This window comes from Callorhinchus milii, unplaced genomic scaffold, assembly GCF_018977255.1.
Source record: "Callorhinchus milii isolate IMCB2004 unplaced genomic scaffold, IMCB_Cmil_1.0 Scaffold8, whole genome shotgun sequence".
Classification (NCBI taxonomy): Eukaryota; Metazoa; Chordata; class Chondrichthyes; order Chimaeriformes; family Callorhinchidae; genus Callorhinchus; species Callorhinchus milii.
Genome location: NW_024704749.1, coordinates 7,030,778 through 7,044,062, shown reverse-complemented (window position 1 = coordinate 7,044,062; position 13,285 = coordinate 7,030,778). Strand labels below are relative to the sequence as shown.

At 45.5% G+C, this 13,285-nt stretch overlaps 1 protein-coding gene across 1 annotated transcript; it reads left to right on the top strand.

Annotated features, from left to right (window-relative positions):
* Positions 1 to 8,158: 8,158 nt before the first annotated feature.
* On the top strand, positions 8,159 to 11,430 carry LOC121849587 (leukemia inhibitory factor-like). Its single transcript, XM_042337677.1, has 4 exons — positions 8,159 to 8,245; positions 9,484 to 9,626; positions 10,228 to 10,714; positions 11,347 to 11,430. Exons 2-3 carry the CDS (start codon positions 9,597 to 9,599, stop codon positions 10,681 to 10,683), a joined length of 486 nt encoding a protein of 161 aa, XP_042193611.1. The 5' UTR covers positions 8,159 to 8,245; positions 9,484 to 9,596; the 3' UTR covers positions 10,684 to 10,714; positions 11,347 to 11,430.
* Positions 11,431 to 13,285: the final 1,855 nt, after the last annotated feature.

Sequence of the window (13,285 nt, the reverse complement as noted above, 5' to 3'; positions counted from 1 at the left end):
TTAGATGATATTGAAACCTGACTTTGTTGTTCATTATTACCGTTGTGTGGAGTCAGACGTGCCCCATCTAGTGGATGTGTCTGATTTTACACACGATTACACACGAGGTGGAATTCATTTCAACCAATTAAAAAAAATTGTTCGTTAAAAGTGATGTTTTTTTTTATCCCCTCCCGAAAGCCTCAAAACTGCGGCAGCGATCTGGAAGTTTTCAGTCGAACGTGCGAAATCCGCCCACAAAATACACAGTCACTTTATTAATAATAATCATCTTTGCATTTGACATAACGCCTTATCACGTCGTTGAGACGTTTCAAAGCGCTTCACAGAATATACTGTAGAGCGAATTGACTGTGTATTTTATGGGCTAAGTATACTTTACAGAATATCTTGTGAAGCGCTTTGAGACCTCAATGATGTAACAAGACACAATATTAAATTTGAGGATTATAATTATTCTGAATATAACTGATCACTTTTGCCGTTTTGCACTGCTGTTCGCTAGTCGCAACTTTTTTTTTCATACCCCGTACATCCATCGTGGGTTAGGGTGGTAAGCGAATAGCCAAAGGATTTTGGTTGCATTTTCGCGGGCGAGGTGTGGAGTGGGATGGGGGAGCGAACCTCCCTGGAGCCTCGTGGCACAAGCATACACATCTCCTCCGCTCATTTGCACGCTCATGCACTTGCACACTCGTACATTTGCCACACATTTGGTACACGTGTGCGTTCGTTCACTTACGTGTGTGTTCGTTCACGTGCATGCACGTGCGTGTGCACAACTCGCACGTGAGCGTTCACACACACGCACGCGCAGGTCCCTCTCCGAGCTCCGCTTGGAGACTTGGGGTGTTCTTCTGTAAAACAAGTGACCATCCCTTTAATGAACATTCCTTGAGTAAAAGTGATCTCCCTAACCCTAATTGGCAAATCCTAATGAAGAAAAAAGGGGCTGGCCTTAATTATTTCGCAAATAACCCTCCTTCTGGCAGAAATATGCAACATCACTTGGGTTCACAAAAGGGAAGGGTGGTGAGCTCAGTGTGTACAGGAACTGGTGCTGTGTGTGTGTGTGTGCGTTGGGAGGTGGGGGGGGCGGTGGAAAGAGAATTCATTTTGCTGATGTGTGCAACCTTTGGCGTCAGACATCTTTTATCTTTTAACCTATAATCCCTGTGAAAGCAGATATCAAAGATAATCAGCCTTGTATTTGATACGTCTTTGAGACGCCTCAAAGCGCTTCACAGAATTGACTATTGTGTGAGCGAAACACAGCAGCCAATCACGCACATCAGTGTCCCACAAACAGTCGTGGGTTGACTGACCCAAATTTGTATTTAGTAAAAACTCCCAGTCACTCGAGCCTGGCTTAACTTGTGTGTACGCGTGTGCATATGTGTGTGAGCGCGTGTTTGTAGCACAGTTGTGAGTGAGCGACGGTACAAGGTGGAGGGAGTTTCCGGAAGTGGGGGCAAAGTGGCTGAAAGCCTGTCCACCGATAAGACAACAGGATAGAGTAGAAGGGAAATTCGAGGCATTCATTTACGTCCAAAAACAACGCAGAACATTTAATTCCAACCTGAAACCTGACCGTAATTCTTACAAGGTTAGAATGTAGTGCTTTTCTTTCTTACCAGAATATGGCAGATATCTAACCTTGTGGACATGTACCACACATCAGATGACTGGAAATCAACAGAAGTTTTCTGCAAAAACTGAGCAAACTACCACATCAAGGTAGTTTTTACTGTACAGATAAAGATTGTTAACGCACAGATGGACACATCTGATATTTCTGGGTTCGGAGATTCCTGGCCAATATCTCCACTTTAAATTCCACGAAGGAGTAGAGATTACAACCACCTGAATTGGTACAAACCAGTCTTTAATCCCTCTACCCTCCAGGCTGTCAGTGCTAGGGCAGCAATGTCTCATTGATGACTTGATATTATTGTATAATTATTATTATTAAGTCCTGTAGCACGGTGGCTAGTGCGCTCGCCTCTTCAAGCGAGAGGACCTGGGTTCGATTCCCGGGCAGGGCGAAACCTTAGACAAGTTTCCTTACTCCACACCCCTTTGCGTACCTGGTAGTAAGTAGGAACCCGGTTGTTAGTCGATTGGCGTATCGCTTTCCCAGGGGGTAAAAATTTCTTCAAAAAAACAAAATTTGGTCACTCAGTTCACGACTGTTTTGTGGGGCCACTGCAGTGTACAATTGGCTGCTGTGGGATTAGTAATAATCATTTGATACAAATCCTGATTGCGTCATCGAGATGTCTCACAGAGGGACTGCGACTGTGTCACAGAGGGAGAGGTGGGGAGGAGTGGGGGTGCGAAAAAAAACCCCAGCATCTTTGTACTCAGAGATGAGTGTGTTGAATCGATCGTGATTTTTTCTGGAGGTGGGGGTGGAGGGAAGTCTCAGATGGAGACATAACAGCCAGCAGTAACACATAATAATAATAAAATAATAATCCTTGCATTTGATATGGCGCCTTTTCACGTCCATGAGACGTCTCAAAGCGCTTCACAGAATACACTTTAGAGTGAATTGACTGTATATGCTCATCAGTGGGGTGAATGCCAGGCAATTCCATGTAACACATTAACTTGGTAAGCACATAAGGAACTTGATAACCACAAAACATTGTTATCTGCCCCTACAGTGACACTGTTCGTCTATCTAAACTGAATACTTTTCGGTATAATTTCCAGAGAACTCGTACATTTTTATTTCTGCGCACAGAACTGTTGGGATGTGGAGGATACCAAACTCTCAGGAAACTTAAGTGAAGTAATAATAATAATTCTTGCATTTGATATCGCCACTTAGCAAGTCGCTGAGGTGTCTCAGAGTCTTCTGTGAAGTAGATTGACTGTGGACATTGTAGGGCCCACAAATAGTCTTGGATTTTTTTGGGGGGGTGGGGGACGGGCGAGGGTTATTACCTGCGGAAAGCTATCGGCTGATCAATTAACAATCCGGTTCCTGCTTATCGCTAGGTCCTCCCGACGTGAAAGGCACTAAATAAATGAACACTGAAAAAATGCCCCCTCCCTGTAAATTTCTATTCACCGCCAACATCAAGAACAAATTGCATGTACGAGGACATCACGAGGGTCTGATTTTGGTGACCTGTCAAAATCACTATCTCCCAACACCCAAAATATCCATCTTGCCTTTGTAGCCTTAGAGCTTGGTGAACAATCACACCCCACCCACCCACCCACCCCCGCTCACCCTCCCCATCTCCTCCCACACATCCCGCTTCCAAATTAAGACCGGTTTTAAGAATTTCCCACAATATCGCAATACCGTCATTTTGTTTTAAAAAATGTTCCTCGGGGCTAAGACCCGGTGGAATTTGGGCTCTCTCTGACTTTCTCATCAGTGTTGACTCGTGGGTTTGTGACTTTTTATGCTTTCTGGCAAATGGTGATAAAAATCAGTGCTAACGTGTGCTTTCTGTCTCTTGACTGACTGTAAACTCCTGTGGTTGACCTGGTTAGCCCACTGACTGTTTAAATAAGCCCTGCCTTCGACATGTCACCTTATCTCCTGGTGACGACTCAAAGCGCTTCACGGGATTTTGTTTTACTGGCAAAGTGTAGTGACTGTGTGTTTTCAGCAGGCGAACGGGTCAACCAGATTACTCGCGCAAACAGCCAACGAGTTTCTTTCTCTTTCAAGTTGACATCGTTCAACTCACAAGAATAGCGTCTTCGACAATGCAACGATTCCCCCTAACACTGCACTGGAACGTCAACCTAAACTAGGTGAACGTTTTTAACCATTTTATCTCTGAAAGACGCAGTTCTCCAACTACTCCCCCCCCCCCCACCCCCATCCCCTCCTCCACTTTCTCTACAGCGTCAACAACAACGACTTGCATTTACACATCGGGAGTACATCCCCAAGGTGCTGAACGATGAGGGATTTGCACCCAAGCTGTAGAAGTGGGGTGACTATGACTTGGAGGCTCAACTTCCCTCCCAAAACTTTCTAGCTGCCTTTCCAACAAGTCTTGCAATTGCAACACTCAAATAATTGCCAATAACGTCACATCACAAAATGAAAAGTTCACTGTTAGGGCACTCACAGTAAAGCAGATACTAATCTAGGGCACTTTTACATCAATCATACTTAGTCCATCTCAATGATAGACACTGAGACACTGATCGAGGCCAATTGGGGTCAGTTGGAAACACGCTTGCCTTTTGGCCAGAAGATTGCGGGTTTAAAACCCGCCTCTATTTAATTATTATTATTAATATTATTGTTAATAATAATCATTGTGTCTGTAAAATCGGTGAAACGTTTTGAGACCTGCTATGTCTGCTCAAGGTGCTTACATTGAAATTTGTTTTAGTTGGCTCTTTCGCTGGCACCTCTCAAAACCCTTCTCTTTGATTCAGCCTTTGGCCACCCTCTTTCCCTCCCTGGCCTCCACCCTCCCTGATCCCAAACCCCAGCTTGGGTCCAAATCCCTGACTGTCCAGTGCCTTGGGATGTCCTCCTGACATGAAAGGCGCTGGCTAAATGTATTTATATTGTATAAGCCAAAGCCCTCATGGGTAGGGAAGTCCTAGACGGACAAGCAGCAGGAAAGTTTGCCAGACGATGCTCTCAGTGTCAATCTATGCGGTTTTAGCTGATTAGATTCCAGCAGTTACCCCTCATCCAATGCACACTCTGGGGTCCCCCAAGCCTTGGTTCTTGCCAACCTGCACAGAATTAGGTAAGCAGGATGCATCCCTCAAGGGAAAGAGAGAGAGAGAGCGTGCGCATTCCCATCCAATAATCTATTTAACTTTGGGAATTCTCATTTTGGTTTAGAGACTCTCAAGCACGGCAATGGGTTTCTGCGTGTGTCAGACACTCGACTGACCAAAAAAAACCACACGGGTTACCAGCTCCCACTCCCCAAAAAAAGCAAAGCCTTAATTTTATGGGATCTGCAGAAACTGTCAAACCCAAACCTAATCATCTCCTCACCCACGTTCACAAGTCCTGCGATATCGTTTGTTATCTTGACCATCTGAATTGAGCAGAGATCAGCACAGTCTCGCTGCTGATTCAGAATATGTGAACATTGATTGACCAGAATAAGATTGTTGTCTGTTACGGAAGTAAAATGGAACTAGTGTGCTTTTTTTTTTTTTGGTCAACCGGGTGTCACCGTGCTTACGAGTATCCAAACCAAGCTGAGCATCCCACCTGCACACACCTACACATGGAAATTCCAGAGATAGAGTGTTGCAATAGAATGCGCACTCTCTCTCTCTCTCTCTCCCTGGAGGAACGCATCCTGATTACCTAATTCCGGAAACTGTTAGGCGCAGGTTGCCAAGAGCCAAGGCTTGGGAGAATCCCAGAGTGAGCCTACTGGCTGACATGTAGTTTCTGGGAATAAGGGATGAGAGAATGCCCTTGATCTTGTCCTTCTTGAATTCCTGTTCATTCACCCTCCACCACTGTCCACCCATGATAGCATAGAGCTATTTCCTAACTTTGAGATCGCTGGCGCTCTTGCGTAGTGCTGATGGTGGGGGTGGAAGGTGGAACACTGCATTGTCGAAGCCGCTATCCTTCGAATGAGACCTTAAAACCGAGCCTGTGCCTAAAAGAGAAGGAAAAAATCCAGGGAGTTTCTCTTGACAAGGTGGTCGACAATTCCCCCCCCCACCCCACCCTCCTCCAATAAAATCGCTCGTTTGCATCGCGGCTGCTTGCGGGGATGTCGTTGAGCGCACACTGGCTGTTACGTTTGGCTCTGCAATACACAGTCATGACAGTTCACAGTAAAATCCTGCCCACACGGGGGCCGCTGTATCAAAGGCTCGTTATCGTTTATGTATCAAAGGATCTTTATTCTTCTACTCATCCCTCGTCTCTTCTACTAGAGTCTCCCTCTATCTGTCTTCAACAAAAAGTTGTTTTCACAAATGCTTTCACAAGGCCTTGTCTTTGTAATTGATCAAAGAGTCTTTCTTGCCTACCTCCTGCCCACGCACAGATATCTTATGCCAAAATTTCTTGCACACAAAGTGTCCTCATGCGCTCAGTACGAAATGCTGATGAAATATCCCTCGCTCTCCTCTGTCATTTGTGTATGGAATGACACAAGACGAGAGATAGGAAGGGCCATCAAGTCCAGGCAGGTACCAGCTGAGTCACTGGTTAACTTGTACCTCTGCATCCCATTGCCTTAACTATTCCTCGTCCACATTAGACTTGCTTTACCCGGGGTCAATGGGCATTCGAGCCTAGGGTTGGGACTGATAGCTCTGAGAGGGAGGGAGGAATGGAGAGAAGGGGTGCACATTGTTGGAGGTGCCCATGAGTCCCGTAGAGTATTGGTCAGAGCACTCGCTTCGCATGTGAAATGACTCTGGGTTCGTTTAGTAGGAGAGGATGGCGATGGGATTGGGGTGGGGGGGGAGTTTACCAGTCTGGGCAGTCGTTAATTGGACAACCGTTCCATTCGTTCCTCCTTTTGACTTCTGATCACACCACTCACAGAGCGAGATCAAATCCTCATTAGGAGTGCTGCTAGATCGAAAGCCAGCACTTCTGACGAACACGGTGGGAACCACAGCTGGAATAAATTAACTGTTTACAGTCGTTGAAAACCCACTCAAAGCTTCAGGAACTTGTGTTGTGGTTGTGGCCGTTGTTTTTGCAATTTGAAACCTTAAGTAGAATTTCTGGCTTTGCACGCCTCTCAAGTGTCGTGACTTTGCTCACTCTCTGTCTTTCCCGGTGTGTTCCCACTCCTAACCCATTCTCCCATTCCCCCTTCCCCCCCCGTTATATTTTCAGCAAATCCTCTTCCCCCCCACCCCCTCACACCCTTTTCTCCAAGATGTTGACTGCCGTCCGCTCAAACAGACGAGAGTCTGGGTTTAACGTCTCAACTGCAAAGCGGAGGCTCCGTCGTTCAGCCCAAGTCTACGGACCCCTCAAATCCCCTCCAGCCCATTCCCCCCCCACCCCGTCCGCCCCATCCCTGAGAGGCTACGGAGCAAACCTCAAAGGCAGCAAACACACTCTGTAGCCAGTTGAAAAAACTTATTGGCAATTCGTGTCAAAAAAACTCCGGCCCCACCAATGTTTTAACCCAGGATGTCAATCCATCACCATGTGAGCGTTTCTCTGCGCAGGCAACTTCTTTCCAAGAATCTTAAATACTGAGCAAAGCAAGTAGTAATAAATTGCCGATGTCACCGTCTTTCCAAGAATCATTAATTGCGAAAGAGAGGGTTGATTCGTAATCCTTATTGTGGCCTGTTAGTTTCCACAAAATCATCTCAAGTACAAGTTTTAACAACTCGCTCCCCCCGCTCGTTCTTTTTTGGCGGGGGGGGGGATTATTTTGCGTGGGCATCCACGCATGTATGCGAGCGTGTACGTATGTATCGGCGTGTGTCTATGTGTTTGTGAGTGACAGTCTCGGAGTTGTGTCCCTGGGGCCAAAATGTTGCCCAGACTGAGCAAGGACAATAAAATCATTTTTTTAAAAAAAAGGTAATCATTGCTAATAATTCTCGCGTTCAACGTAGCGACTTATCACGTCGTCGAGACGTCTCAAAGCGCTTCACAGGATATACTGTAAAGTGCCGTGACAGAGGCGTGTAGAGTAAGGAAACTTGTCCAAGGTTTCGCCCGGGCTGGAATCGAACCCGGAACCTCTCGCTTGCGAGACGAGCGTGCTGAACACACATATATGGTGGAGCTACAATACTCCACGATATATGTGTATATGTGTATGTATGTATATATGTGTCCCCTGATTTGGTTTGCAAAATATGGTCTCCCAAGTTTACTGCCTCTTTAATGCTCTGTCTCTCTTTCTCCCACCCCAACGTGCATTGAGCATTTCAGAGCAGGAAAACGACTAGTTAGCAGTTTGATTAAAGATTCAGGAGTTGGAGTAAGTAAGTTGTTTTTTTGGTGGGGGTGGAGGAGAGATAAGAGTAGTGGTGAGTGAGTAAGTGAGCGAAATTGACAAGTGTTGATTTCATGTTGATTTCACAGCTTCTCTGATTCCCCCCTTTCTCTCTCTGCTGCTGAGAGAAGAAAAGCAAGTGAAACATTTTTTTTTCTTCCCTTTTTTGTTTGAAGAACAAACGTTTTTTTTTCTCTCCTTCTCGACCCAACTTCCTTGGTGTCCGGAAGCTTCTTCACTTGGCTTCCCGTTTCTTTCAGAGCCTTCAAGTGGTGCAAGCGAGTGCGTTAAAAGTAAGTGGTTTTAAGCATTTTTTTTAAAAAAAACTTAAATTAACTTTAAATCAATTGCCCGTGAATGTACTTCTCGACACACAAACAAACAAAGCAAACTTGCCATTTTTAATGACATTTTGTTTGCTAATTAAGAGCAAGAGGTTATGTCTTTGCAAGACTTTAGTTTGTGAATTGGCATTTCTGGTAAGAAAGGAAGGAGAGAGAGAAAGAGAGAGAGGTTTAATTGGGGGTGAAGGCATCTCTCTCTCTCTCCTCTCCATTCGCTTTCGCAGCCAAGCGAACTGTGGATTTTTCCAAGCCAAAATTGTTTGCAAAAGTCCTGTTGTATTTTGTGTGTGTTGTGTGTGCAGTCTCGGGTGTACTCTATATAAGCGCCATAATGATGATTTTGCACTTACGAAAGCCCATGTGGTTCGCCAATGAATATGACGTTAAATCTCTTCAGGAAATCGCCCTTTAGGGCCAGAAGACAATGTGATATAAACACCAGACAGCCCCCTTAGGGCAATTTAAATATTTTTTCTCTCTGCTGTCATCGACTATCTCTGAAACTCATTCTTTTCCTCCCACCTCCTATTCTTCACCACCCCTCCACTCCCCATATTGCAATATAAGTCAGAATTATTTTTGGATAAGTAATAACTTGTCAGTCTCAAGAGGTGTGAAAAGATGGAAATTGATAGAGGTAACTTTTTTTTGGTATCTCTCTCTCTCTCTCTGATAATAATACTTAATAATAATAATAATCCTTGCATTTTGATTCTCTAATTTGATAATTTTTTGATTTTTGTTCTCCTTTTTTTTGGTAATTCACACTCTCTCGCTCTCTCTTGCTCTCTCAATCACTCTCACTCTCACTCACTCTTGTTAACAAAACTTTGGACTGTACTTTATTTGACAGCTGGCAAGAGAGCGCCTTAATTGACAATAACTTTTTTTTAAAAAATAATCATAAGTTATTTTTTGGTCTTATTTTTGAAAAAATATCGTATCTGTGAAAGTTGATCAAAAAGTGTCTTTTTTTTCATTGATGCACTGACAGTGACCGACACACACACACAGGGAGAATGAATGGATAGGGGTTGGTGTATTGGGGTGTGTTAGTTTGTGTGTGTGTGTTGGGAAGGGATGTAAATCATTGCGAAGGATAGATGCTTTTCCTTTGATTGTTTGTTCGATTGCCTTCATTTAACATGTCGTCTCTTTTTCTCTCTTTCTCGTTCCCCCTCTCACAGCAGCATCCGCACACCTTCTCCTGTTTCTGCTCTCCTGTACCTACGTGAAGTCCAACGCAGTCGTCGATTGCTGCAAGACGAAACATGTCCGCGATTTGGTCGACGAGCTTCACATGAAAGCCCGGGACCTCCTAACCTTATTCGTAAGAGATTTCCTCCTCATTCCCCCCCACCTTCCCTGTGTCCGCGCCCCCCGCCCCCCAAACGTAGCTGGTCTTTAGCCATCAGATCGTTTGGGGGAAAAAATATTATTCGGGTCAGCACCCATGTCTGATTTACCGTGCATTTTCCACTCTAAGTTAGATTATGACTCAAGATCTTTCTCTTCGGTTATGCTTACGTAGAGTCCTGTCGCTCAGTGGTCAGAGCACTCACCTCGCAAGCAAGAGACCTGGGTTCAAGTCCCGGCAGGTGAGGGCGAACCCTTTGGCAAGTTTGCTTACTCCACACGCCTGATAATAATCCCTCAAGAAAAAAATAATAATAATAAATGGTTACTTTAATCCACGACTGTTTGTAGGACACCTCTGTGCGGAATTGGCTGCCGTGTTTTGCCCATAAATATGCAGTCAATTCACTTTACAGTATATTCTGTGAAGCGCTTTAAGACATTTAGAAGATGTGAAAAGTGCTATATCAAATGCAAGGATTGTTATTATTATTATGGCCTCCTCCTATGTTCCTAAGAAGACCATGTGTGACCACGAGTGATGTCTAAGTAACCAGAGACTCTCCTCTTTCCAGCTGTCTCTCCAGGGGCCTCCATTCAGCTCCAACACCAACCAGCTGTGCAGGGTGTCCATGCTCTGTCTTCCCAAGAACCTCCTACACCCGGAACTCGAGGAAGCTCTTCTGGAAATCCATGCTGCCATCGACTTCTTCGACCGGCAATTGGGGAACGTCAGGGAACAGCAACAGAAGCTGAACGCCCGGAGCAAGCTGCTGACGGACAAACTGACGGCTAACATGAACATGCTCACGTCATTAAGGACCCACTTCCCACCCGCACCCACCGTCTTGGATGGGCCGGAGGGCAGCAGCCCCGAAGTGGATTGCGAGCCGTGGATACACGGATACTCAAGGAAGAAGTTCCAGGAGAAGAGGAGGGAATGCGCCATCTTGCAGGCGTTTGAGAATTATGTGAAGGGAGTGTCGATTCACTTCCAACACTCGTACTCTAGACATTGCCACGGAAAGTGACGACGTTTAGCTGCTCAATGTTATTCCCAAGGTAATAAATTTGACTTCACTCTCTCCTGTCAACTGCCTCCACAATCACCAGACCCCCCCCCCCCCCCCCCCACGGAGAGAAACCCCTTTCTCCTTTCGAGACACAGATCTGTGGGGAGGTCTTTAACGCGGGCCTGAATAGGGCACAGATTGAGGGGGTGGGGGGGGGCGGCTTCGTTTATTTAATATCTTCTCTGAAGGATAGGGTCACCGACAATGTAGCGTTCCCCCCTCTCCCCTACCCCAAACCTACCTCTACTCCCTCTCCCCCTCGGTGGGTTCATGGTAGACAATTTGATCGTAATGCAAAAAAAATTAATAATTATAATAATCACCGGCAGCTTTTTGGACGATTGTCCAAAATATCCCGCGTCCAAATATCCCGCGATAATAATAATAATAATAATAATAATCCTTGCATTTTGAAACGCCTTTTCACGTTGTCAAGACGTCTCAAAGCGCTTCACAGAATATACTGTAAAGTGGATTGACTGTGTATTTTGTGGGCGAAACGTGGCAGCCAATTGCGCACAACAGCGTCCCACAAACAGTCGTGGATTGAGTGACCCCAATATTTTTTTGAGAAATATTATTATTATCATTATTATTTTAATTTCTGATTTCAATTCCAAGTTTCAGATTACGAGCCGGATCAAGACTGGAGTAGGTGAACGGCCTGTTTCTGAGCTGTACTTCCTCGGGATCTAAACTCAACACCGGGAAATATTTTTTTTTAAAAATTGTCAGAAAATATTTATTTAATAATAATAAGGTTTTTTAAAGTATTGAATTTATTGCAATTTTTTTGGTATGAGATGAACAACTTATTTAAGATCTCTTATTTGTATTTATTTATGGTCATGGATTTTGTTAAAATAAAGAATATTTGGTGATAAAAAATTTTCTCACCCCCTGTGTTTTTTGGGCAGCTGAAGTGTGCGTGTCTGTCTGACGTGTGGAAACCCAGCACTGTGCTTAATAGTGTGCAGAGCATGTCCTTCACACACATAAGCCACCTAAGAAGGAAATCACTTGTGTCTAAAATGGAATAAGCTCTCTCTCGCCCCTCCACCCCCACCTACCTCCCAGTCCTGAAGGGATGTACGATACTTACCCAATTCTGGAGAGTATCAGGCGCAGGGTGGCTGGAGCCAAAGCTTAAAGACTCCAGGAGCGTCCGTTTGGGTTCCAGAGGGTGGGGGGGGCAGGAAGGCTGAAGGTCCGATCACCAATGGTGGGGCAGGCAGGCGGCAGGGCAGGGGGAACGTGGAGCAGGCCAATGCCTGCTGAACGGAGCGAGCGGAGAGGTTGGTTATGGTGTTAAGAGGTCGCAGATGAGTGAGAGTAGCACGACTGTGGAGGGCTTTTAAACTCAATCCTCTGGGGGATGGAAGCCAGCGGAGCCGGGCAATGATGGGGATGAGTTTGCTTAGTCGAGTCTGGACGTGTTGAACGAGGATGCTTCCTACACCCACACATAGACATTCCAGAGATAGATTGTTGTAATCCGTGGCGGGACGCATTCTGCTCACTTAATTCTGGAACGTGTTAGAGCAGGATGGCAAGAACCAACGCTTAGATGGACCCCTGAGTGTGGGTTGGGGGAGGAAAGTGGTAACTGCTGGATTCTAACCAGTTAAAACCACATATTTTACCATTGAGAGCACTGCCTGGCAAGCTTGTCCAGCTAGGACCACCATTACCCATTGGGGCTTTGGCTTGCAAAGCCAAGCCATGTTAACCCTGCAAACTGAGGGGTGGGGTGGGGGTTAGGGTAAACAGGCTGAGTTTCTGCAGTCTCTCTCTGTCAGCAAAAATGGGTGAGTAGATGAACAGGCAACAAATAAAATAAAGGCAAAATGTCTTTTCTAAGTGAGACTGTGTTTCCGATGAATCAAAGTAGAATGGAAATTTCTTTCTCCAGAATCTTCGATTTAAGATTTGAAGTTTAGATATTTTTTATTTTTCCGTCGTATCTCTTAGATTGTAATTTTTTATCGGGTTGGAGGGGACTTTCGGTTCATTTAACAAGATGTCAATAAGAATTATTATTATTCTGTTAATCTTTATGTTTGATTAACCTCAGTAAGCCAGTCAGGAACCTGGGTATCTTGTTTGACCTTGAACTGTCCTTTCTCCCCCACATCTGCACCATGACTGGCACTGCCTACCACCACCTCCGCAACATTTCTAGACTCCGTCACTGCCTCAACCCTCAGGCTGCCAAAACCCTCACCCACACATTTGTCACATCAAGGCTCGATTACAGAAACTCCCTCCTCATTGGCCTTCCCAACTCTTCCCTTCACAAGCTGCAGATCATCCAAAACTCTGGACCAGGCTCCGTGACCCCATCACTCCCACCCTCGCCCAACTCCACTGGCTCCCCATCCCCCAGAGGATTGAGTTCAAGATCCTCATCCTCATTTTCAAGGCCATCCATGGTCTTGCCCCCTCCTACCTCTCTGACCTGCTGACTCCCTACCAACCTGCCCGCTCCCTCCATTCAGCAGCCTCTGGTCTGCTTCATGTCTCCCGCCCGAACCACCCTACCATCGGTGGCCAGGCTTTC